The 26,835-nt window shown below is 38.8% G+C and overlaps 1 protein-coding gene across 5 annotated transcripts in view; it reads left to right on the top strand.

Moving 5' to 3' along the window:
- ITSN2 (intersectin 2) overlaps window positions 1-26,835 on the top strand; it is a 126,374-nt gene that overhangs the window by 35,344 nt on the left and 64,195 nt on the right. For 4 of the 5 annotated variants that reach the window (XM_010840557.1, XM_010840561.1, XM_010840559.1 and 1 more), the window contains exons 3-16: window positions 5,410-5,502; window positions 8,611-8,674; window positions 9,407-9,570; window positions 11,289-11,495; window positions 11,613-11,709; window positions 12,766-12,905; window positions 15,596-15,659; window positions 16,218-16,355; window positions 16,819-16,904; window positions 17,665-17,927; window positions 18,752-18,901; window positions 21,620-21,760; window positions 22,758-22,845; window positions 25,833-25,972. In XM_010840557.1, coding sequence (XP_010838859.1) covers window positions 5,410-5,502; window positions 8,611-8,674; window positions 9,407-9,570; window positions 11,289-11,495; window positions 11,613-11,709; window positions 12,766-12,905; window positions 15,596-15,659; window positions 16,218-16,355; window positions 16,819-16,904; window positions 17,665-17,927; window positions 18,752-18,901; window positions 21,620-21,760; window positions 22,758-22,845; window positions 25,833-25,972 — 1,835 coding nt within the window. Of the gene's footprint in view, window positions 1-1,891; window positions 2,345-5,409; window positions 5,503-8,610; window positions 8,675-9,406; window positions 9,571-11,288; window positions 11,496-11,612; window positions 11,710-12,765; window positions 12,906-15,595; window positions 15,660-16,217; window positions 16,356-16,818; window positions 16,905-17,664; window positions 17,928-18,751; window positions 18,902-21,619; window positions 21,761-22,757; window positions 22,846-25,832; window positions 25,973-26,835 lie in introns of those variants that run through there. The other variant, XM_010840558.1, reaches the window with a different exon arrangement.

Here is a 26,835-nt window from a genome sequence, read left to right as displayed (position 1 = left end):
TGGTCACCAGATGCCATGATCTTCGTTTTCTGAATGTTGAGCTTTAAGCCAACTTTTTCACTCTCCTCTTTCACTTTCATCAAGAGGCTTTTGAGTTCCTCTTCACTTTCTGCCATAAGGGTGGTATCATCTGCATATCTGAGGTTATTGATATTTCTCTCTGCAATCTTGATTCCAGCTTGTGCTTCTTCCAGCCCAGTGTTTCTCATGATGTACTCTGCATAGAAGTTAAATAAACAGGGTGACAATATACAGCCTTGACGAACTCCTTTTCCTATTTGCAACCAGTCTGTTGTTCCATGTCCAGTTTTAACTGTTGCTTCCTGACCTGCATACAGGTTTCTCAAGAGGCAGGTCAGGTGGTCTGGTATTCCCATCTCTTTTGTTCTGTTAGTAACATTAATCATGACAATATTTAATCATGATTGTTGTGTATGACTCTCTTGGCTTGTGGAGCCCCTTTGAGTATTAGAAAATTTCTGAGCTCATTTAAGGCATTTATTTTATTCTTCTTTATAGCATTGTTGCCCCATAAATGTTAGTTGCATGAATGTATATAAAGTATCAAAATTTCTGGTTGGAGTCATGAGTAACTAAGCAGTAAGCATTACCAGATAGATTGAGTTGACCACTGTGAAGCCAGGTACCAAAGAAAGGTGAAAGTACCATGTGATGGGACTGACACCACTACCCTTCTGCCGCAGCAGACCTCTCTGTAGTCTGAGGGTAGCGGACTGTCTCTGCCTGGGGATGTACACTGAAGTATGTTAGAACCGCTCAAACTTCCCCAACCAGACTGTTCAAATTTAAAATAGTCTTAAGGTTTCTGACTAAAAAGCATCACACTCAGTATTTTTCTGGCAAGAATACCTTTATCACAAAAAGAACCTATGAAAGGTTTTAACGCTCTGCCTTCTGCCTAATTATGCCATTCCCTGGGATTGGATTGAGTGAGTGAAAGTCACTCAGTCACGTCCAACTCTTTGTGACCCATGGACTATATAGTCCATGGAATTCTCCAGGCCAGAATACTGGAGTGGGTAGCCGTTCCCTTCTCCAGGGGATCTTCCTAACCCAAGGATTGAACCCAGGTCTCCCACATTGCAGGCGGATTCTTTACCACATTCTGAGCCACAAGGGAAGCCCTGGGATTGAGTAAGGAAACTAATTTATTGAGCACATGTCACGTGATAGGCATGTGTTTGATGTGTTATATTTTTGTTTTAAGTTGGATTTATTGAGGTATACTCCACCCTTTTTTCTTTATAGTTTGATGAGTTTTGACGAGTGTATACAGTTGTTTCCAGGAATGTATATCACTGAAATATAGGTGCCCAGTATAATTTTAAACACTAGATGGATTTGATCTAATATTTCTTAGCCCCAAATGACTGTTTTTTTTTTTTAATCTATAAATATCTTCTCGTAAAGACAAGGTTTAAGATTGTAGTTAAACAGGGAATTTGCCAGTGTCCCAGTGGTTAGAACTCGGCACTTTTACTTTGGTGGCCCAGGTTCAATCCCTGGTTGGGGAAATGAGATCCTGCAAGCCTGAGGAAACAGCTTTGTAAAGCAGATTTTTATGGACTGGAGTCAGCAAACATGTGTGAGTTTACATGCCTAAACATACTTGGTTTCTTATTGGTAGAAACTCAGTAAACTGGAAGGGTAATCAGAAGTGAAGTATAGATGACTGTCAGCCATGCTGAATTGTTTGTTGTTCTGTTGCTAAATTATGTCCAACTCTTTGCAACCACATGCACTGCAGCATCCCAGGCTCCTCTGTCCTCCACTGTCTCCCAGAGTTTGCTCAAATTCATGTCCTTTGAGTCAGTGATGCTTTCTCATCTCATCCTCTGCCGTCCCCTTCTCCTTTGCCTTCAGTCTTTCCCAGCATATTGTCTTTTCCAGTGAGTTGGTGCTTCTTGAATATATAGCTTTAAAGACCTCCTCAGAGGGCCAGTATAGCTATATGTGAAGGACCGACACCAGAAAGATTTGTAAATGAATTTGTCTTTTTCCAAATCATGATCTTGCCTCTCTGACTTTTTTTTTACTCCTTCTAATTTTTTCAGGTATTTATTCCTCAGTCAATTTTAAGTGTGTGTGCTCTGTAATACTCTGCTGGTTCTGAGGATAGAAAGATAAACACACAATGCTCTTGTCCTCCAAGGACTCATTGTGTGGTAGAACAGATGGATAGAAAACAATTACAGAACCTTTGTAAGTGCCCTGTAGAAGCATGGTGAAGTCCTTTGAGAACCTAGAGGAGGAAGCAATTAATTTGACCTGCAGGTGTCAGAGACCTCCTGGAAGAAATGACCCATGCCCTGGACCTTGAAAGGTAAAGTTTGAAATGGAAGAGGGTTATATGAATGGCAGTCCAAGTAAAGGGAACATGTCACAGGATGAGAAAGACAAATGTTATATATTGATATATGGGGTTTGTAAGAATTTCCTTTTGTGAGATACAGATATAGTACCAACCTCCTCGTGGTCCTCAGTTTTTGTTTTGTATACAGAGAAGTCCATACTCCTGGGACTCAGGTGTTCAGGGTCTGCCTAAGACTGAGAGTGGATCAGTCAAAGCCATCTGGTGGGAGATGGCAGACTCAGAGTTACATACAGTGTAAGGTGCTTCCAGCAGTTTAGGAGAGCCTCACCAGGGCATCCTCCTTGGGGAAGAAGACTGCCCGGCCAGCTCTGAAAGAGAAAAAGTCATGCTTCTCCCTTCTGGTGCCTCTGGGATCTAAGGTATTTCTCTCCAGGGCTTGGGGCTTGGGGAGAGCTTGGGGCTCTCCACTGCCACAAGATTTAAGTGTCCTGTTTTGCTTTAGCTTCACTGTTTTCTAATGATCCAGAATGGTTAGGTGCAAGAGGGACAGGGACATTTTTGTAAACCCTAACCAGAATTAGTTTCGAATCCTTTAGGTTTCTGTTCAGCCGAGCTGCCACCTGAAGGATGTACCAACAGCCTGTCCACAGTTGTTTCTAGGAGAAATAGAGATGCATCATGTCCAAGAACCATCAGGGTAGAATCCTCAACTTTCACATTAAGACTTGTATTCACCTGTGACTCCCTCCCCCAACCCCTTTAGTCCTGATCATTAGCCAGGAAACAGCCAAGGGACAATGATGATCCCTTTCTCAGGACAGCACATTCAGTGGCCAAACTATCTTACTTTAAGGAGTGTGAACCAGGAGGAGATTATGAAAGTGGACTCAGACTCGATCAGTGCATTGTGAACAGTTTTTTCTGATAAATGATTCATTAGCATCAGAGCGCTGATAGACCAGAAAGCTAAAATCATGATACAGGTTTGTTTTAAGGGCCACGCTAGTATGGACATAGCAGGCTGATTGGTAACCTAAAAAGTGTCAACACCAGTAACCCTAGAGAGCAATCAAAAGTTTGATGTAGTCCATCTGCCAAGAGCCAAAAAGAGAACAATGCCCTTTGTAATGAGACCCCCTCCCCAGACAGGAATCCTTAACTCTGGCATGCACTGGTATCCTCTGCCTCAGAAACAGAGTCAGACTTCCATCAGAATCTTGATTTCAGTCTAAGTTAGAGAATGGGCCCTTGCCATTGGTAGTGACCCAGACTATTCAATTAGCAATTAAAATTTGTTTCCATCTTGCAGCCCCAAAGAGGGTATCTTTAATCTGTCAGTTGTAATTTTTCAGGTGGCAAATCAAACAGCTGGGCCATTGGCAACATTCCAAGTATCTGAGTTCTGTCCACTGAAGAAAATGTGTCTTGCTTTGGTTCTGCTTAGCTCTGAGGCTGAAGAGTCATGGAAGCCCAGTGGACGCTGTCAGAATTCCAGCTGTTGTGACCCATAAGTGAACTAGGCTGAGGCATTTCAGGGAATTTCATTGAACCAGTAGCTTTGCTTCAGACAGTAGAGTAGGAATAAAGTTTCCCCTTAGCGAATTTGCTGCCACTTTTTCATGTAAAGCCTGGCCTTTGGGGCCAGGCTGTCTTCTGTTCTTGAATATTACCATTCTGTTTGACAAGCAAGGCTTCTGAGGGTCCTTACTCACCTTGTTAGTTGTGGAGTTTGTGTTTAGTCCCTAAATGGGACTATCAGGCCAGAGAGTCACTGGGCCTGCATAGGTCAAGCATTCAGACCCAGAGTAGGCTACTTCCCTTTGCCAAAGCTTCCACTTGGCAGAATCTTCAGTAACAAAGATTTGTGCTGTTTCCAGTGCCCAGAGTCTAATTCGTTGGGGTTTACCAGCTAGCCCTGCTGGTGGAAGTATTTAGTTTAGCTAGTACTAGTATGCTGCTGCTGCTGCTCCTAAGTCACTTCAGTTGTGTCCGACTCTGTGCGACCCCATAGACGGCAGCCTACCAGGCTCCCCCGTCCCTGGGATTCTCCAGGCAAGAACACTGGAGTGGGTTGCCATTTCCTTCTCCAGTGCATGAAAGTGAAAAGTGAAAGTGAAGTCACTCAGTTGTGTCCAACTCTTCGAGACCCCATGGACTGCATGCAGCCTACCAGGCTCCTCCACCCATGGGATTTTCCAGGCAAGAGTACTGGAGTGGGGTGCCATTGCCTTCTCTGAGTAGTAGTATACCTGTCCTAATTTATGTGTTTTGACAAATATACTATGGTTATGTAAATTGTTAACTTAGTAGAAATTGGGTGCAGGCTCCATACTATCTTTGCAACTTTCCTATAAGTCTAAAAGGATTTCAAATAAGAAGGTTACTTTAAAATGTATCAGAGGACACTCCATAACTTCCAGGGTAAAGGTCAGCTAAGGATGCTATTTAAGACCCTTTAAAGCTAGTCCTTCCTACCTCTTTCTTAACCTCTTTCCCACACTCACGTGGTGCTTTAGCTCTCAGTCTACTCAGGGGAGTGTCTGGAACATGCCTTGACTCCTCATGCTCTGACCTTGTTTTGTGAAATACCCTTATCCCTCCTCTTCACATGGCAAAATTCAAGCCAAGCTTCAAGGCTCTGCCTCAGTCTTACCTTTCCTGTTAGCTCATCACTGATGCTTCTGACTCAGGATTAGCACAGCTTTTTGTATATGTTTCTGTTTTAGGATGCCTCACAGGTTAACACTGTAAGTGCTGATAGTCATTTTCTAGAGTAAGACTTCCTTAAGGATGGAACAATACTTTATTCATCTTTTTATTTCCAGTATTTAGCTTGTTGCTCATTTCCAGTGAGTGCTACACAGCAGTTGTTCAAGTAGATGTTAATTGGGTAATGAGTGAAAAGCGTCAGGACCATACTTGGTATGGTTATGAATAGAGCTTTCTTCTTTGTGTCACTCCAGTATTAGGACTGTCATTAAAGGAGCATTTGTGATTCATGTTTACATTCTGGAATTGTGTTTAAGCATTCTCATATATGCAGTATAAAATCTTTGTCTTCATTTATGTTTTAGGAGGGCCAAACATGTGGGCTATTACCTCCGAAGAACGGACTAAACATGACAAGCAGTTTGATAACCTCAAACCTTCGGGAGGTTACATAACAGGTTTGTGTTCTTATTTTATTTGTGATTATATGCTCCTTTTCATGAAATATCTTATAATTAGTTTTAATTTGACTGCCATCAATTTGTACTATTTAATGATAAGTTCCATGGTGGTTCAGATGGTAAAGAATCGGCCTGCAATGAAGGAGACCTGGGTTCGACCCCTGAGTCAGGAGGATCCCCTGGAGAAGGGAATGGCTACCCAGTCCAGTGTTCTTGCCTTGAGAATTCCATGGACAGAGGAGCCTGGCGGGCTACAGTCAACGGGGTTGACAGAGTTGGACACGACTGAGTGCGGTCATGTATGGATCTGAGGGTTAGACCATAAAGAAGGCTGAGCTCCAAAGACTGATACTCTTGAATTGTGGTGCTGGAGAAGATTCTTGATAGTTCCTTGGACAACAAAGAGATCAAACCAGTCAATCATAAAGGAAATTAACCCTGAATATTCATTGGAAGGACTGATGCTGAAGCTGAAGCTCCAGTACTTTGGCCAACTAATGCAAAGAACAGACTTATTGGAAAAGACCCTGATGCTGGGGAAGACTGAAGGCAAAAGAAGAGGGGGGCAGAGGATGAGATGGTTAGATAGCATCACCAACTCAGTGGACATGAGTTTGAGCAAACTCCCCAAGATAGTGGAGGACAGAGGAGTGTGGTGTACTATAGTCCATCAAGTCACAAAGAGTCAGACACAACTTAGCAACTAAACAATAAATACCAGGGCTTGGAAACCTTTAGGTCTGACTTCGGAATCCATCCTCTCAACAATTATCAGTTCAGTTCAGTTGCTTAGTTGTGTCTGACTCTTTGCAACCCCATGAACCACAGCACGCCAGGCCTCCTTGTCCATCACCAACTCTCGGAGTTTACCCAAACTCACGTCCATTGAGTCGGTGATGCCATCTAACCATCTCATCCTCCGTCGTCCTCTTCTCCTCCTGCCTTCAATCTTTCACAACATCAGGGTCTTTTCAAATGAGTCGGCTCTCCGCATCAGGTGGCCAAAATATTGGAGTTTCAGCTTCAACATCAGTCCTTCCAGGGAACACCCAGGACTGATCTCCTTTAGGATGCACTGGTTGGATCTCCTTGCAGTCCAAGGGCCTCTCAAGAGTCTTTCCAACACCACAGTTCAAAAGCATCAATTCTTCTGCACTCAGATTTCGTTGTAGTCCAACTCTCACATCCATATATGACCACTGGAAAAACCATAGCCTTGACTAGATGGACCTTTGTTGACAAAGTAATATCTCTGCTTTTGAATATGCTGTCTAGGTTGGTCATAACTTTCCTTCCAAGGAGTAAGTGTCTTTTAATTTCATGGCTGCAATCACCATCTGCAGTGATTTTGGAGCCCAGAAAAATAAAGTCGGACACTGTTTCCACTGTTTCCCCATCTATTTCCCATGAAGTGATGGGACCAGATGCCATGATCTTCGTTTTCTGAATGTTGAGCTTTAAGCCAACTTTTTCACTCTCCTCTTTCACTTTCATCAAGAGTCTCTTTAGTTCTTATTCACTTTCTGCCATAAGGGTGGTGTCAACTGCATATGTGAGGTTACCGATATTCTCCTGGCAACCTTGATTCCAGCTTGTGCTTCTTCATCCAGCCCAGCGTTTCTCATGATGTACTCTGCATATAAGTTAAATAAGCAGGGTGACAATATACAGCCTTGACGTACTCTTTTTCCTATTTGGAACCAGTCTGTTGTTCCATGTCCAGTTCTAACTGTTACTTCCTGACCTGCATACAGGTTTCTCAAGAGGCAGGTCAGATGGTCTGGTAATCCCATCTCTTTCAGAATTTTCCACAGTTTATTGTGATCCACACAGTCAAAGGCTTTGGCATGGTCAATATAGCAGAAATAGATAGTTTTCTGGAACTCTCTTGCTTTTTCGATGATCCAGTGGATGTTGGCAATTTGATGTCTTGTTCCTCTGTCTTTTCTGAAACCAGCTTGAACATCTGAAAGTTCATGGTTCACGTATTGCTAAAGCCTGGTTTGGAGAGTTTTGAGCATTACTTTACTAGTGTGTGAGCTAAGTGAAATTGTGCGGTAGTTTGAGCATTCTTTGGCGTTGCCTTTCTTTGGGATTGGAATGAAAACTGGCCTTTTCCAGTCCTGTGGCCACTGCTGAGTTTTCCAAATTTGCTCACATATTGAGTGCAGCACTTTCACAGCATCATCTTTCAGGATTTGAAATAGCTCAACTGGAATTCTATCACCTCCCCTAGCTTTGTTTGTAGTGATGTTTCCTCAGGCCCACTTGACTTCATATTCCAGGATGTCTGGCTGTAGGTGAGTGATCACACCATCGTGATTATCTGGGTCAACCATTATAGTTTAATGTTATTTGTACTTCTGTAATAATAACTATCTTAACTTTTCTCCCGGTAGGGATTTGATTACCCTGCTTACAAGGTAATAATTTGGTCTGTTACTGTCTCTTGAATGCTGGCAGAATACCCGGAATTCCTAAGTCAGAGACACAGGACACTCTTTGTAATAGCACAGCTGGCAGCCCGAGCATTGGCACATTTCTATCCGTTTCCCTTGTCCCCTGGTTCACATAGGGGCCATGCGGAGAGCCCAGAAGGATGCTGTACTTGCCATGGTTGTGTTAAAGAAGAGGAACACTCAGCCTCACGGAACCCACCATGTTTTAGCAAGCAAAAAGCAAACTTGTTCTCTGTCCCAGTGGAAAACATTACCTCCTCCCTTAAAACTGCTCACAGCAAAACCAATTCTGAGAATTGATCCAGGCAGAGAGCTGTTAGGACCTTACATTCTTGGCCTACACGGCAAGAGATACAGGATTGTCAGATACCCATGAGGAGTACCTTCCCCAAACCTGGTGTTTTTTTATTTAGAACTCTTCTGGGGAATAGTGCTTTTAGCTATAAATTTTACAAGATAGGATTATTATCAAGTAAGACCCCAATTATGAGGGAAAACTAAGATGAATAATGTGATTTTCTTTAATAATTAGAATTAAAATAAATCAATAGAATTGTTACTAGTGGCCATTTTTGTTATTCAGAGACATCAAAGTAATTCCATTTACTAATGCATTGTTTGATTATTTTGTTTTTATTGCCTTCAGGTGATCAAGCCCGTACCTTTTTCTTACAGTCAGGCCTGCCGGCTCCCGTTTTAGCTGAAATATGGTAAAATGTGTTCTTTTGTAGATGAACTTAACTTTTTAATACTTAGTGTTAACATAAAGTTGTTTTTACCTGTAGTCTGTTGTTAATAAGTAAGAGTATTCAACTTTTTAGAAAATAAATTTTAGTGAGTAAATGACTGAAAATCAACTGGGGTTTTGTTCTGTAGGACAAAGTTCTAATTTCCTTAGAATTTGTAAAGAAAGGAGATGTATACATTTCTGTTGAAAAACACTTCTTTGTAATTTGGCAAGAGTCTCCACCTTCATTATGTTATTTTGTAGTTATTTATTTCATCATAATTTAAGCCTCAGATTAGCTCACCCTTCCCTTGTTCCTACCTTAAAGAAATGGTTCTCTATAATATCTAAGGTTTTGGTTTTCTAATGTATTTACAGTAAACATCAACCCCTATTCCACCTTTCTCTCCAGTGCAGAGGGCCAGGCACTTAGCAGGCATTTGGTAAATATTGAACAAATTGTTTAGAATGATTTTACTCTTGTACAGTTTCTTAACATTTGCACCAGTGGAATTCATCCCAAAGGTATCTAGAGTCTATATAGACTCATAGTATTTTATTAGATACTATCTTTGGTCAGTATTATTGTACAGGTTTTAGCTTTTTGTTATACACTCACATTTAATTAAGCGATTATCTACGTGTAAATGCGAGGTCATTTACAAAAGTAATGCTGATTCTGTGTACCAATCCATCGGCCTCATTGTCCTTTTAGGGCTTTATCAGACCTGAACAAAGATGGGAAGATGGATCAACAAGAGTTCTCCATAGCGATGAAACTCATCAAACTAAAGCTTCAAGGCCAACAGTTGCCGGTGGTTCTTCCTCCTATTATGAAACAGCCTCCTATGTTCTCTCCATTAATTTCTGCTCGTTTTGGTATGTGTTTCTTAATTTAGTTCAATATATTTGATAGTTAAACTTGATTCCTAGGCATAATGTTTGAGAATCAGAAAAGGATTTGTTGGTGTAAAATGACCATCCCCGGACTCCCAAGTTAACTTTCATGTCTGAGATTAGAAATGTTAAGGTCACTGTCATAGCTTGGGAGTCCATGTGTCCCAGTTTCCCAGGGCCAGTGTGATTTATGCCTGTTGTTCTGGCATCTAATCTGGTTTGTGCTCCCTTTCATAATTCCCAGTTGGATGATAGATTATATGATCCTGCTAGTCATCTGCTAAGTCACTTCAGTCGTGTCCGACTCTGTGCGACCCCATAGACAGCAGCCCACCAGGCTCCCCCATCCCTGGGATTCTCCAGGCAAGAACACTGGAGTGGGTTGCCATTTCCTTCTCTGATGCATGAAAGTGAAAAGTGAAAGTGAAGTCGCTCAGTTGTGTCCGACTCTTAGCAACCCCATGGACTGCAGCCTACCAGGCTTCTCCGTCCATGGGATTTTCCAGGCAAGAGTACTGGAGTGGGGTGCCATTGCCTTCTCCGCCTGCTAGTCATAGCTGATCCTAAATACTATTCTCACTTAGTTTCCTCTATACTTTGTATGTATAACAAAAAATATGAACAATTTAAGTTCAAAATGGTTTAATTTGGGGAGTAATTTTAAATTTGGGGAAGGAAATGGCAACCCACTCCAGTATTCTTGCCTGGAAGATCCCATGGACGGAGAAGCCTGGTAGGCTACAGTCCATGGGGTCACAAAGAGTCGGACACGACTGATAAATTATACATTAGTAGAAATTTCTTTAAAGGTTAATTTGCCAGACAAATTTAGGGCTAAAAGTTGGAAACTTTGTGCTAATTAATTTACATATTCATCTGAGATCACCAGTCTTCCATTAATTTTGATTAGCCATTTTCTTACTAATTATTCGTGAGGAGCACTCATTGGAACATTCAAGTAGAATCTCTTTATATCTGAACCATGGTCTTCCACTCCAGATGTTAGATCTTAAAATGCTAAATTCTTTCACTCTTGCACTGAATTCTAGAGATAAATACCAAATCATTGTGTAATCATATTAATATAGTATACTTTGTATTCTGCAGTTAGTAAACAAAGGAGTCATCACTTTGTCCCTTTTAAAGAATTGTCCTTGAATCCATACGTGTGTTGCATATAAGAAAAATGAAACAGATGGCATGCTTTTTTTCCTGCACATAATGTGTATGCATAAATGGGTCTCCTTAAGTATGTAGAATTTAGAACATCCTTTGCGGGGGAGGGAAGAGTTTGTGGAGTGTGTGTGTGTGTGTGTGTGTGTGAACTCAACAGCACTGTATTTATCATCGCTACAAAAAAACCCACATTCAATCAGGTGATACATACTCTCATTGAGGATACTAATGGGTAGTTGGAAAAGGCCTACTTAGTTTTATTCATGATACTAGAAAAGAATTTTAGCTTCTTAATAGACATTGCCTCAGTTCACACAGGTCAGAATATTGATATTAAAAGAAGTAGTTTACCTCCTGCACTGCTGGATCCAGCTTGCTTTAATGAAGTTTTTAAATCCATTGATAGTTTGCCCACAGTGTTTCTGTAACATAGCAGCTGCTCACTGTACTGTAAACTTGTATTCTGTCCTGTGTTTTATAATTGGTTTACCAGCACCAGAAAATGTGTTCTGTTTTGTCCTTAGGAATGGGAAGCATGCCCAATCTGTCCATTCCTCAGTCATTGCCTCCAGTTGCACCCATAGCACCACCCTTGTCCTCGGCGACTTCAGGGACCACCCTCCCTTCCCTATTGATGGCTGCTCCCCTAGTGCCTTCCATTAGCACTTCATCATTACCAAATGGAACCGTCAGTCTCATTCAGCCTTTATCCATTCCTTATTCTTCTTCAAGTAAGTGCTTTGTGTCTAATGAGTCAGTATTTTTATGTGAAGAAACTGTTATATTTGCATCCCAATAGATACTTTGTGAAATTGTTTGATGTGAACCTTTTTCTTTTTTTTTTTTAGCATTGCCTCATACGTCATCTTACAGTCTGATGATTGGAGGATTTGGTGGTGCTAATATACAGAAAGCCCAGTCTCTGATTGATTTAGGATCTAGTAGGTATGAATACTTAAAACTTCCAACTTTTTAGGCTTTCAATAAGAGCTTCCCAGGTGGCTCAGTGGTATAGAATTTGCCTAATTCACCTCCAGTGCAGGGGAGACAGGTTTTTGATACCTGAGTCAAGAAGATCCCCTGAAGAAAATGACAACCCACTCCAGTGTTCTTGCCTGGGAAATCTCATGGACAGAGGAGCCTGGTGGGCTCCAGTCCATGGGGTTACAAAAGAGTTGGACGCAACTTGGTGACTAAACAACAAACAAAGGCGTATTTAACAAATGACTGTTTGTTTTTTAAACTTGGAGCTTATCCAGTTTTTACTTTCTAATGGCCAAATGTAAATACTATAGGTAAATTTACTATTTGTAATTCACATAAAATAATTTTATGTTTAGAATTATTAACTGTCTGTGGTATTTTACTTCTGAAAAATTTGTTTTATGTAAAGTAAAAATATCCTGCTGTATTTTAATCAGTCAATTTTTTGCCCAAAGCTACATTTTTTTCCTTGCAAAAAATTTCTCAAAACATCTCATGATCATTACACATTATTTCTTGAGCAAAAACTAATTGAGTATCCTTTAAATTTCAGAAGGCCCAAAAGCATCAATGTTCATTCATCATCACTCCTCCTATAAATCACAATAATACTCTTTAAAACAATGACCCAGAAAAACAATGTCTGTATCCTTGCTTAAACACTCACTGATTGTGTGACTTTGTTTTTCTCAACATCACTGAGCTGTAGTTTGCCCATATGAAAGATGGAGACAGTAATATCTTTTTAAGTTTGTCATGGGGATTAGACATAATATTTATAAAGGCCCTAGCACTGTGTGGGGCCTGCCGCATGATAGGTATTTGGTATATGGTAGTTCAAAACTTCATATGGTATTTACTTTCCTAAAATACTGTAAAGATAGATTGTTGTTTCAATATCATATACAAAACCAATTACTGTTATGTTATAGAAGGTAGGATTCTTATTGTCTCTGACTTATAAAGTTTAAATGTATTTTATGTAGTAACAAAAATTTTAAATAAATTTTGTTACAGCTCAACTTCCTCAACTGCTTCCCTCTCAGGGAATTCACCCAAGACTGGGACGTCAGAATGGGCAGTTCCTCAGCCTTCAAGATTAAAATATCGGCAAAAATTTAATAGTCTTGACAAAAGCATGAGTGGATACCTCTCAGGTAAGTGGCATACAGTGCTTAAGAATGTGAGAAAGTTATGATTTTCTATGGACTTCTATTGAAGAACTTTTATTTGAAGTTGTATTTTGTAGCTCATTTAAAATTTTAACTTCCAAAGAAAATAGCAGTCATTTGATAAATACAAATAACGGTTAAGTTATGTAAGAGTTCAAAGTTCTTATAATCAAGTTAAACACACAGATACACACCCAATGTTTTGAGAAGACGACCTCTCCCTTGAGAAAGTCAAACCTCATTTTCCTTGTCTTGTGACCAGAGTGTGATACTAAGCCTCAGCTGTCCTTCCAAACACCTCACGTGAACACTGTTCACCCTTTAATGCTCCGACCCATGTGTAGCTATAAAACTGAGATAACCTGAGATCCCCCTGGGACATCTGAGTCCATGCTGTAACAAACATCCAAATTCACTAATTGAGGGTGGTGAAGTGGACGTAAACAGAGGGTACTAGGCAAGTAGAATTCTGGTCTTCTCACTGGCCCTCTTTCCTCACTCAGCAACGACTTAGAGTTTAGACAGAGTAGGTGTTTATAGTAGAGCTTTATCAGATGTTAGATCACTTATATGTGGAATCTAAAACGTGGCACAAGTGAACCTATCTACCAAATGGAAACAGACGGAGGCATAGAGAACAGACTCGTGGTTGCTGAGCAGGGGCGGATAAGGAGAGGGATCGACTGGGAGTTTACGGTTTGTAGATGCAAACTACTACGTGGATAAACAACAAGGTCCTAATGTACTTCACATCCGTGTTCAGTATCCTGCGATAAGCCATAATGGAAAAGGATACTGAAAAAGAATGAATATATGTATATAACTGAGTCACTTTGCTGTACAGCAGAGGTTGACATTGTAAAAAATACTGTAAAAGAATCTTCCTTTTAACATAAAAAAACCTCCACAAATCTCACATCTTGTATGAAGTGTATTGAGGAGTATTGTTAATTAATTGAGTGAGGCTGTAAGCTATTTCCAGTGTATTTCCTGTATGTGGTTTCTATTAAAAAAGAATGGAAAATATTTTAAAGTTATATAATATAAACATTTGATTGCTTGTCACAATATGTGGTATATTTGAGTCTGTTCCATATAGAATATGTTGCTTTGATTATCCAGATCTTTGTGTTTAAAGTTGAGTGAAGCCGTGGATTTAGCAGCATCTGTGCTGGCTTTAGTGCAAGTGATTGCTGAGGAAGAGCCGGCAGTTGTGTGCCTTCTGTGTGGGGTTGTTCGGATGCCGCTTGACTCAGGCTGGACGCAGGGTAGGGCTGACTCTTCGGGCGCTTGTGGCTTATGCGCCTGAGAGTGGGAGGCGTGGTACCTGCTCTACCAACCAGGAGGCCCTCACCAGAGAAGCCTCTGATTCATCACGGCCAAAAAGCCCCAGACAGGCTCACCATGAGTGAGTGTTCCTCTGAAGCCAAGAGGGATTTCCTGTTCTGAAATATTTTCATTGAAGATCAGGAGCCTGTTACGGAAACACGTTTTTGTTTTGTCTCACTGGAAGAGAGAAAAGAAGTTGAACAGTTTACCATACATAGTAAGCATGTAATGAACATTAGCTGTCTTTATTATCAGATGCTCTCATATAAGTAAGCCCCCATTGCAGCTAAGATAGAGGAAAACTTTGGGTTACAATTTTATTCATCACTTTCACAAACATTTATTAAGCATCTAGGTACTAGGCATGAGTTATACATTAATGGACACCGCAGTCAAGGCTTTTGTCTTCATAGAACTTAGCATAATAGGCGAAACAGATAAACAGGTAAACAAGCAAATAAATGTTACATTACAGATTATGTTACGAGATATAAAGGATAGAAGCAGGAAATATATTGAAGGGTAGAATGGACAGAGAAGGCCTTTCTGAGAAGGTGACGTTAAATTTTGACTTTACAGGTGAGAAGGGCCTAGACATAAAATGATGTACAACTGTAGGACTCGATGTTGCACCTGGTTGTACAGGACAGGGAGGGTTAAGAGGAGACTGATTTCTGGCTTGAGCTACTGGATGGCCTTTGATACCATTCACAGAGAAGATTGGGGTGAAGATGAGGAAGAGAAGCCTAGTTGGGGATTGAAAGAGTAGTTTGGTATGTACTTAGTTTGATATGCTTGTGAAATACATAAATTTTTCAACTGGATATAGACATCTAAACTTAAAGGAGAGGCTTGGGCTGTGGATGTCCATTTGGGAATCCTCTGCTTCCGGGTACTGTTTAGTCATAGAAATGGATATGAATGCACAGAGAGAACAGAGTGCCCAGGACAGATTCTTGAAGAATGATTTACATGTTATTTATAAGAGGAAGAGTATAGACAAAGAAATGATGAGAGAGATAAGAGCAAATCTGAACATGCTAGGCAAAGCTGTGCTTGGGAACTTGGCCTCTAATACTGGCATAGTCCTTTGTGTCAGTCACTTGTGGGGACCATTATCTTCTGGAAGGACATGGGAGCACATTCTTCTACTGACTGTAGATTTTAAACTCCTTGGTCCAGGGGATGTGTTTATTTTGATGACTACTGAATGCTCAGTGCCTCATGCATGGTAAAATCCCAGGATAGCAGCAGTGTTATTTCACGACTACAGCTATTTAAGTTTGCATGACTTTAAGAGGCTAAAGAATCTTCTTTTATGTATTTTTTTTCCCCCACTAAATCAGGTTTTCAAGCTAGAAATGCTCTTCTTCAGTCAAATCTTTCTCAAACTCAGCTAGCTACTATATGGTGAGTTTGCCCGTTAATTATGATTTTTAACTAGACATTCTGTATGATTTTTAATTAGACATAAGAAAGAAGCCATTTCTGTAAATGTTTGTGACTCAAAAATGTTCCACAAAAGCAACTGTGTGACAGTTAATGCAAACCTGCAAGCAAATAAAATTGCTTTGTAAAATGTTGCCCTTGAGAATTTGGCATTTAATTATCTTACAAGTAAAACTTGTTTGCTTTTATGTAATACCTTCTGTGAAGGATTAGAGAGTATCTCATTTTCAGTGTAGAGCGTGAGGTGATTTGATAAGTGAATTAACCACGAACCAAGACAAGCTACCTTTTTGAAGGGAATATTTCCCTTTTCATTTCAAAATTTCTTCCCTCTCTGGTGATATGGAAATTAAAGGCAAAAATTAGCTCACTTTTCTGTATGTACTTCTCACTAAAATATATTAACCCAGCTGTTTTTCTGTCATTACTCTTGCTTTCAAAATAAAAAGATTGAACTCTTCTGAAAATATTTTACTCTAAATAGGCTTTCTAAGTTGAGAAACTTTATCCTTTCTTCAGGACTCTGGCTGACATCGATGGTGACGGACAGCTGAAAGCTGAGGAGTTCATCCTTGCGATGCACCTCACTGATATGGCCAAAGCTGGACAGCCGTTGCCGCTGGCTTTACCTCCTGAGCTTGTCCCTCCATCTTTTAGGTGAGTGTCTCTGAAGGTTAAGGGGTGTTGTTTCAATCATGTTTGGCAGACAAGATTTTTACTCTGGGAATTCCTGAGGTCTCTGCTCTACTTTTGTGGAAAATCAAGCATTTACATTGCCATTTGATTTTGGTATTTAGTGAGTAACACTGATAAGAGAGTAGATTTTAGAAGTACGTATGTGTTTTCACCACATTATAGATAAGGAAACTAATGCCTAAAGAGATTCAAAATAAATTTACCCAAGAATAGCAACTGGTCGAACCATGTTCTGAATCCAGATCTGTCTATCTTGATAATTTGTATACTGATGTTCAGTGTAACTATAAACCATAATGTTTTAAATATCTTTAATATTATATGCTAAATATTAAATTGCTGTAGTCATTGATAGTCTATATAGTCTGGTCTAAAATTTTCAGATCTCATAATGCTAAATTTATTTGTTGTTTGCCTTTCTTAGAGGAGGAAAGCAAATTGATTCCATTAATGGAACTCTGCCTTCATATCAGAAAGCACAAGAAGAGGAACCTCAGAAAAAATTACCAGGTAACATTGAATGTCCAAGTTGTATATTTTATAGTGAATGCTCTTTTTTACTGTGAAGTAGAAATGAATATTTAGAATTTTAACTTTCTTAATATATTAAATGCTATATGAGAAACTATTTGATGAATAGGATGGATTTTGACATCAATAAAATTAAGACTGTCAAAATTGAGAAGAAGAGACTGGTATATATTTGGCAAGATTGTATGTATTAGATGTCCAATTTAAAGTGTTTCCCACTTTTGGAAAAAGCATTACAGCAAGCTTCATGATGAAATCTTGAGCTTTAAAAAAAAGTTTAAATATTGGTTGAAAATGTACATATATTTATATTATATTTAAATAGTATATATTTAAAAATACTAAAAAGTTATATAACTTTTAACATATATATAACATGTATGTCATATATATATGGCATATAACAAATATAGAGCCATACAATTTTGGTTATCCTTGAAGAAATACTGAGAAAAGAATTGAAAAGTATTTTTATTGGCAGGGATAGTAAAATTATTTTTCTCTTGGACGGACTCAAACTTAGTGATTTGTTTTTCCCAGAATGAGTTTTTTTCCCCAAAATGAATATTCTTATAAGAAAATAAATATTGTATTATTTACATTTGAATTAAGATTATCCTTAGAAGTATCCAAAGAGAAATTGCTTTCACATGACCACAAGGCAGGAGGATGTTGAAACCAGATTATAGGTTCGGTAGGTGCTTCATGCTGAAGAGTGCTTACGCTGTACCTTATTCAGTTACATTCGAGGACAAGCGGAAAGCCAACTATGAGCGGGGCAACATGGAACTGGAGAAGCGACGCCAGGCCATGATGGAGCAGCAGCAGAGGGAGGCAGAGCGCAAAGCCCAGAAGGAAAAGGAAGAATGGGAACGAAAACAGAGAGAGCTACAAGAGCAAGAATGGAAGAAACAACTTGAATTAGAAAAACGCTTGGAGAAGCAGAGGGAATTGGAGCGACAACGAGAAGAAGAAAGGAGAAAAGAGATAGAAAGACGAGAGGTTATTTTTTTTTTAAGTTATTTTATTTCCAGGGAAATCATTTCCTTTAATAAGTGGCTACATTTCATTTGATAAAAAATGGTACTTTTATTTTTCTCAGCCTCATTCATTCATTCTTACCCTGTATGAATCTGAATCTTCCTTCCCCTATGAGGGCAAGAGGGTCCTTGCTTATGAAGGGTTTCCAGGGCTGACAGCTGATAGAGAAAGCATATCTGCAGGTGGTATCTCAATCAGAGCAGGATTGGTCGCAAAGCTGAGTTGAGTGAGGAGCTAGAAGAAGTCAGTTGGTCAGGTCATTAAATGAAACTAAGCTTAGGATCTAGAGTAAAAGGTCAAGTTAATTGGAGAGGCAGAAAGAAAGCCTTGAGAGGAATTAAGAGGGTGAGCTTACACAGATCCTTGGGATAAATGTTGCTGTGCGGGGTCCCTGGGAGGCCTGGCTGTATTTTCAAGGACTGTGCATGTAAATTACAGTGCCACTGAAATAATTGTAAATAAAAGTTTTTTATTCCCTGATACCAGAAGAAAGGTGCAGTTATTCCTACTAACATCTATATGTATGGAGTTGTCCTTTTGTTTATTAAGGGAAAAATAACTGCAGCAAGAAGATGGTGCTTGACGCAGTCAGAAAGTCTGGTGAATGAATTTGTTTTTGTGGAAGTCTTTAGGTCCATTGATAACAATAGGTTTGCCCTGTTACCCTTCGACCTCGAGTCCACTCAGTGCTAAATGCTGCCTCAGCTTTACTTTGTCTTCCCATCAGTTTTTGAATGATGCAAAAAGTGTTAATTTTAAAATTAACCTTGCTTCATTATTTTCAGGCCGCAAAACAGGAACTTGAAAGACAACGTCGTTTAGAATGGGAGAGAATTCGTAGGCAGGAGCTTCTCAGTCGAAGGAATAGAGAACAGGAAGAAATTGTCAGGTTAAACTCTAAAAAGAAGAGCCTCCATCTCGAGTTGGAAGCACTGGTATGCTTATAGATTTAAGTGAAATTTATCTGAATGATGCAAGAGTAACTTGTTGAGAATTATTACTGTTTTTTAAATCTACCTCATGAATATATTACATCTTAATATAATTAATCATATTTTCATATGTGCTTTTTAACAGTCTAGACAGTATAGTTTACTAAAAAAGGATAGTGAATCAAAACGTTGAGAATTGTTGTTGTGGTTTTAGTTTAGATGTGGATAGGCAGTGTACTCTTGGGTAAGACATTTCCCTTTTCTGTACCTCACTTTGTGCATCTGTAAAGTAAAGCTTTGTGCTGGTTCAGTGATTTTCATTTTTTCATACTGGAAAATGGTCTACAGAAGGATAAGCAAGAGGTGGGAGAGAGGAGCCAAGGTGGTAGGACAGTGTCTCCTCTCCCCACTTCTACCCACACTTCACAACAGAGAATCGCCACATTAATCTGTGGCCCTTTTATTGGGGAAAAAGCTTTGATTGAGAAAAAAGGATTCTACTGCTAAAAAGGAAAAAAATGATTGGAAACTGCTGACCTAAATGATCTATTACCGTTTCTTTCAGTTCTCTAAGACTATGGTTGTTAACTAATATTGGCCATTATGCTTATCAGTTTTCACAAATCAGATGTTGGGGCATCAAAGTATTAAAAGACTTTGCTTGAAATACAGGGTGAGAAGATATAAAGGGTCTGAGTAAGGCATGCTGTTGGACTACAACTCTGAAGTTCCATAAACCTGACCTGATTGTATAGTAGGGTTTTGCAAAAATCCCAGGGACGGCGGGGCCTGGTGGGCTGCTGTCTATGGGGTCGCACAGAGTCGGACACGACTGAAGCAACGCAGCAGCAGCAGCAGCAGCTATGTATAGTAGAACCATATTTACATCTTGTTTAATTGTAATATGATGTTTTATTTGGCTGATGAATTACATTTTTAAAAAGTCATAGTATCTTTCATCAAAAAGATACTGTTTTTTGCCTTCAAATAGGTAGAAAAGCATACCACAGTTATTAAGCATGCCATAGTACCACAGAACAGTCCTGAAAACTTTCACTTCTTTGTGTAGCTATTTGGATATCTGTCTGAACCATTATGTTGGCTATATATTTTTTTCTTCAAAATACTGTGGGAGGAATCCTTAAGACTGTATATACCCCCAAGAACTGGAGTAACACACCAAACAGTAGCAAGTAGCACAGATTAATGTGCAGAGTCTGGAAAAGCCTATTCTTAAATTTGCTGAAGAAAATAACATGAACTCCAGGATGGGCACAGCATATTCCCTTCAGCATATATTTCTCAAATATGAAACAGACTTTTCAGTAAAAACCTCACTATTGGTGATTTTTAACCAGTGGCCTCTTTTTTCCTCACCCCACTGTGTTTGCTAAGCCTGCCATAACAAAATACCAAAGACCAGGTGGCTAAAACAACAGTAGTTAATTTTATCACAGTCTGGAGGCTGGAAGTCCAAGATCCAGGAGTCAACATGCCTGGTTTCTTCTGAGGCTTCTCTTCTTGGCTTGCAGATGGCTGCCTTCTCACAGTGTCCTCATGCGGGCTTTTCTCTGCCTGTGTATCTCTGCTGTCTTTTCTATTCAGATGTTCTTGTCTTACAAAGATACCAATCGGATTGGAGTAGGGCCCCCATCTGACCTCATCTAATCTTAATCGCCTTTTTAAAGGTGAAGTCTTTAAAGGTTCTGTCTCCAAATATGGTCATATTCTGAGGTCACTGAGAATACAGTCAACATATGAATTTGGAGGGACACGATTCAGCCCATAACACCTTTCCCTTCTTAGCTTCCACTGAGAATCTCTGCTATTTTTTGTTCCTTTTTTTTTCTTCTCAGAAAGAAAAAAAAAATATTGTTATAGGAGAAGAGTATCATGGCCAAAGAGGCCCTCTTGGACACTGTTTAATGAAATGAAAGTTGCTCAGTCATGTCCGACTCTTTGCGACCCCGTGGGCTATAGCCTGCCAAGCTCCTCTGTCCATGGGATTCTCCAGGCAAGAATACTGGAGTGGGTTGCCATTCACTTCTCCAGGGAATCTTCCCAACCCAGGGATCAAACCCAGGTTTGATTCTCTACCTTCTGATCCACCAGGGAAGTCCTGGACACTGTTTAGTTGGAGGAATTAGCTGGCAGTGTTGAAGGTAGAAATAGAAGTTCAGAGAAGGTAACCCTAAATGTCACATACTAACACCCTCTCGTCCTCATTATTTTTTGAGATTTTTTTTTATATTTTAATGTTAAAAATTAGTGTCTGAATGCTGGGTTCAGAAAACAAAATTCAGTGTGTTGTGTCTGTGCTTTCTCACTTAACATCTAAGGCTCTTATACTCAGAATGGTACATTTCCTGCTAATAACTCTTGAGTTAAGTTGGTATTAGACATTTATCTTAGGGGCTTCCCTGGTGACTCAGATGGTTAAGAATCTGCCTGCAATGCAGGAGACCTGGGTTCAATCTCTGGGTCAGGAAGATCCCCTAGAGAAGGGAATGGTAACACTCCAGTGTTCTTGCCTGGAGAACTCCATGAACAGAAGAGTTTCCTGCTACTTACTCTCTTGAGTTAACTTGGTTTTAGACATTTATCCTAGAGTGAATATAAATGACAAATGACATTAACAATTTAAATAAAAATATTATTCTCTTGATGGGAGCATTTCTTATTAGCATTTTATATAACTGTATTTATATGGTCTTCCCGTAGAATGGCAAACATCAGCAGATCTCAGGCAGACTTCAGGATGTCCGACTCAGAAAGCAAACTCAGAAGACTGAGCTGGAAGTTCTGGATAAGCAGTGTGACCTGGAAATCATGGAAATCAAGCAGCTTCAACAGGAGCTTCAGGTGAGTGCTTGGCTGCTGGATCGTCCTTCACTGTGAGCAGTTACTAATAATTCTTCCTAATCTAGCGGTTTTTTGCTTTTGGGGTCCTGAACCCCGTGGAGCCTCTAGTGACCTCCTTGTAAAAGGGTAGTAGACATACACAACCTTGTGGAATATCAGGAATCTCATGGACTCCCTAAAACTCTGCCTGACACCTGGCTAAATTCTGCTTAATATTTATACATTCCCTGAGCATTTGCCAGTTTATGTTTTAAGTCTTTAATAAATACATACATAAATATATATCAAACTAAGGTTATTGTGACTACTTTTAGGAAATTTTTACCTAATGTTGTTCTTTCAGAAATTGTGGTGAGAATATAATTACTAAATATGCCCTCAGGGACCTGGTAATTCTGCTCTTTATTTGTGCAGAAAAGAGATCCTGGAAGCATTTTGCATCTCGAGTCCTCTTAACCAAATGTGTTTTTCCGTAAGGACTAACAGTAATTAACATAATGTTTTTACTTTCTCACAGCAGATGTAGACAAGACGCCAAATAACATTTCCTGTCTGATTTACACCTGCTTTCCCAGTTATCCCTGAGTTTTTGGCCCCTCTTTGATCTTCATCCTGGGGTATCATAGCCCAGGTATCATAGCTTCCACACGCCATTCAGAGCAGATACCAAAGGCACCTCTTAGGCTGTGCCTGTTCTCATCCTTTAGGACATGGGAAATTGTCAGGCTTCTCGACATACCCTACTAGCAAAGCTTTCTTCCCCACCTTTTATTTTCAGCCAGTCTTTTGTAAATGGATTTATGTGTAAATATTTGTATTTTAAATCATGTTTGACCCCATTCTAGTTTATCTATAAGTTGTAAGCAATTTATATATTATTCTACATATTAATCCTATACTAAGCTTTACGAGTGATCAAATCATGTTTTTACATTTTCAAAAAATTCTTAGACAACATTACAGAGTTTTAATCAGGTATTACTTTTTCTTTTTTAAGGAGTATCAAAATAAACTTATCTATTTGGTGCCAGAGAAGCAGTTATTAAACGAAAGAATTAAAAACATGCAGCTCGGTAACACACCTGGTAAGTCTCTAAGGTTTGTTTTGCCTCTTTTATTCTTTATTCTTTTCTGAATGTGTCAGGCATACTCTGCTACTTTTAAAAAAATAGCATCATTCTATTATAAATAACATTTTTTTGACTATAGTTAAACTTTTTAAATTATGTGAAAATGATCCCATGTTGGGTCATTTTTAGCAATAAAAAGTAAATGCAAATAAAGTAACAATTGTGATCTGACTTCCTGTCTCACACCATTTTTATTTATATATTTTAAATATTAATCAAATAAAATGTTAGATTACAGTTAAACAAGACCTCAGTTTGGCTTGAACACAATGCTGTCTGTGCATTTTGGCAAGATTCTTCACTAATTGTAGAAAGAACTGTTTATGAGGACACTTTTCTATGAAGCCAAACCTGTTGGACTCTAGGGTAATAGTGTACAGCAATGAGAGGCCTAAGCAACTGGCATACCCTTCCTGGGACTTTAAATCATCTAACTTTGTGATTCATGTGAAGAATTTTTACCAACTTGGCCCTCTGACATCTGTGGAACAAAATATTCCAGTGTAATTTATAAGAATATAACATTTCTCTTGATTCAAGTCTCAACCAGAAAACTGAAAAAAAAAAAAAATCTCTATGTTGGATAGCATGCCAATAATAGCGTAGCAGAAGAAAGATTTATTTAAAGAAAAGTAACTGCAAATGTGTTAAAACTAGCTAAAGTATCCTAAATGTCTCCCACTGAGTGCCAGTTTTTCACTTTATGGCTCTTTATTACACTTCCGGTTGTTGAGGAGGTCCAATTAAGTAGAGTTATCCCTCTTCTTTGCCCAAGTTCTGAACAAATTAAGAAATAAGGCAAAAGAGTAAGACATGAGAGACCAAAATACCACTTCATTATTAATAAAGCTGACATTAGATAGCATGATTTCTCTGTGAGCAGTATAGCTGCCCAACGTAAGACATTGGGTGCATGAACAAAATAGAATGCAGATTCCTGTGGGCAGTTCAACCTCAAGAAAGCAAGGGATAGGAAAGATATAGGGGCACTTATGCCCAGGTCCTTATCTTGATCTCACCAATTATGTAAGGGTTAAAAGAAGCTGGGACTGCTATTCTTATCAAAGTCCCCTTACATGGAAGAAGCACCAGGCATAGAAAAATCAATCTTTTGAACTACTTTTATCATGTCCCCCACCTTCCACTGACGTCTCTTCTCAGACCATGTTCCTGGAACAGGGTGCTTTCTTTTCTTGGTTATTTAAAGTGTATCAGCTCCCACCTCACCCCTCACAGGCATTCCAGAGGCAACATAAGACAGCCCTCCTGATCAGTGCAGGGTACAAAGTATGTTGTCATCCTCACTCTCAGTGTCTGAACTGTGAGTAGGATGTAGATTGTGTCTTGTTAGGGACCCAGTAGAGCTCTGCTTCTGGTAGAGCATAGATAACCATGCTATCTAACATCAGCTTTATTAATAATGAAGTGGTATTTTAGTCTCTCATGTCTTGCTCCTTGGCTTTATTTCTTAATTTGTTCAGGTTAGCTTTTATAAATTTATTAATCTTTGTTCTAGTCCAGTCCAGAATAGGAAGCTCTTATTTGGAATTTACAAAGTACCCAGTATCCCTCAGATTCCTCACTGCATAACAGTAACCATGTAAAATTGTCAGCCACGCACCAAGCACCATGCTAGACAGTTTTCATGCATTATTTCCTTTCATCTTTACAACAACCTTGTGAAGTAGTAGTTGTTATTCCCATTGTTCAGTTTGGAAAAACTGAGATTCAGAGAGAATAAGAAGTTACCCAAGATTGTCTCAGCTTCCCAGGTAGCACTAGTGGTAAAGAACCTGCCTGCCAGTGCAGGAGACAAAAAAGACAAGGGTTTGATTCCTAGGTCAGGAAAATCCCCTGGAGGAGGGCATGACAACCCACTCCACTATTCTTGCCTGGAGAATAACATGGACAGAGGAGGTTGGTGGGCTACGGTCCATAGGGTTTCAAAGAGTCTAACATGACTAAGCGACTTAGCATACACACGAGATCATTTAATAGTAGGTTCAAATTCTTGTGTATCTGACTCTAAAGCTCACTGCACTACGGTGTTGCCTCTTTCATTTATCCAACACAGTGCTCGTAGATAGGATATGATCACATTCCATATAAAAGCATCCATTATTACTGTTGCTCAGTTTGAATACTAAGAATGAATATTCTTTGACTTTTATTTTTCCCAACGCTTGTTTCCCACTAGAATAGAACCCATGCTTATCTTTCACGTTTACCTACTGTTGAACAAAGAACAGGGCCTTGCATATAACAGATGTGTAATTTAATGATTAAATATTTATTGAAATACTGGAAAGCTCTTAGAATTATAAAGAATTTAGCAAGGTGCCTGGATATAAAATCAGCATATAAAAATTAGTAACTTTACTGTATATCAAAAGTATTTATTCAGAAAATATGGAGGAAAGTCTCACTCACATTAGCATTCTCATTATTAAATGAATAAAGAAAAGCACAGCCATACAATTTTACTGATTAACATAAAAGATTCCTGGATAAGTAGCTACATATTATATTCTACTCCTGAATGAACTAGCTCAACATTTTAAAGATGTTGTTTAGTTCTCTACTAATTCATCTATATATTCAGTTTAATTCAGATTTCTTTAAATGAAACTTGGCACAATAATTCACAAATTCACCTAGAAGAGAAAATACGCAAGATGGGGTAAGATATGAAAAAGTGGGAGAACGAGACTAGCTCTATCAAATACCAAAACATAAGTTATGAAAGGTGTAATACCTAAAATAATGTATGTTTGATCAAAACTAGACAAAGCACTGGAACTAAATAGAGAATCTAGAAACATAGTATGTGTGTACAGCTTTTGTCTCTGTAGTTATACCAATTTGACCAGACAATAACCATTCATTACTAGTAAGGACAAGAACTTCTGCAAAAAATAAACTGTGTAATGTTTGTATTTCAGATTTAGGGATCAGTTTACTTCAAAAAAAATCATTAGAAAAAGAAGAATTATGCCAAAGACTTAAAGAACAATTAGATGCTCTTGAGAAAGAAACTGCATCCAAGCTTTCAGAAATGGATTCATTTAACAATGAACTGAAGGTAATTATCTTCTATTATATTCATTTTTAATTTGCTGCCTCTTTACCTTCCTTATTTTGATTTAATTGAATGAATAACTAAAGCTAATATGTTCATTATTTACATAATTTATTTTATTATTTGAGCTACACCAGGATTGCAAGATTGTTTTTAATGTTCTCCATATATATTATAAACATTGAGTCGTGTAAACATACAATTTACCATAGTTTCCAGTTTTTGATGACTGTTTTTATTGGCATCTATACATTTAAAAAATAATTACCTTTGTCATTATTAGTATTACATTAGATTTGTCAGTATGGATCTCAGCCAGAATGATCTTAAGCAAATTTGAAAATGGGAAATATGGAAAATTTTAAATAGTCCAGGTGGTAGAGGCTCTTTTAACACACTAAATTCTTTTTTATAATTTAATTAACCTTTGTGAAATAATGCAATAACCAGTGAAATCCAAAGCATAATTTGGCACTAAAAATTTTGCATGGAAAGTAGATTCGTGACTCATTATTTGCTGCAGTGGAAGAGCAGATGTCCAAAACATATACCATATGCTTCTCATTCTGTGCAGTACTAGTTGTATGCTGAAGCCATACCTATGAAAGAAAATATTAAAAGCCAAAAATCAGACTAATGGCACATGATTGAAATTTGGGACTAGTCTCAGTTACTCCTTTGCTAACAAAGTGTGAAGTTTTCAGAGCATAAAGTATTACAAGGTTTTTCAGGCAAATCTGTCTCTTCATTTGACTTTCATCTTGCTAACTTATTTAGAATAATGTTACACCAACCATAAAGTAAACAGTATGATCAAGAAACCATGGTGGCTTTAGTGAAGGAGGGAAATTTGAGGTGAATAATGT

Source organism: Bison bison, unplaced genomic scaffold (assembly GCF_000754665.1).
Source record: "Bison bison bison isolate TAMUID 2011002044 unplaced genomic scaffold, Bison_UMD1.0 scf7180017864145, whole genome shotgun sequence".
NCBI lineage: Eukaryota > Metazoa > Chordata > Mammalia > Artiodactyla > Bovidae > Bison > Bison bison.
This window is presented reverse-complemented; position numbering and strand designations above follow the sequence as displayed.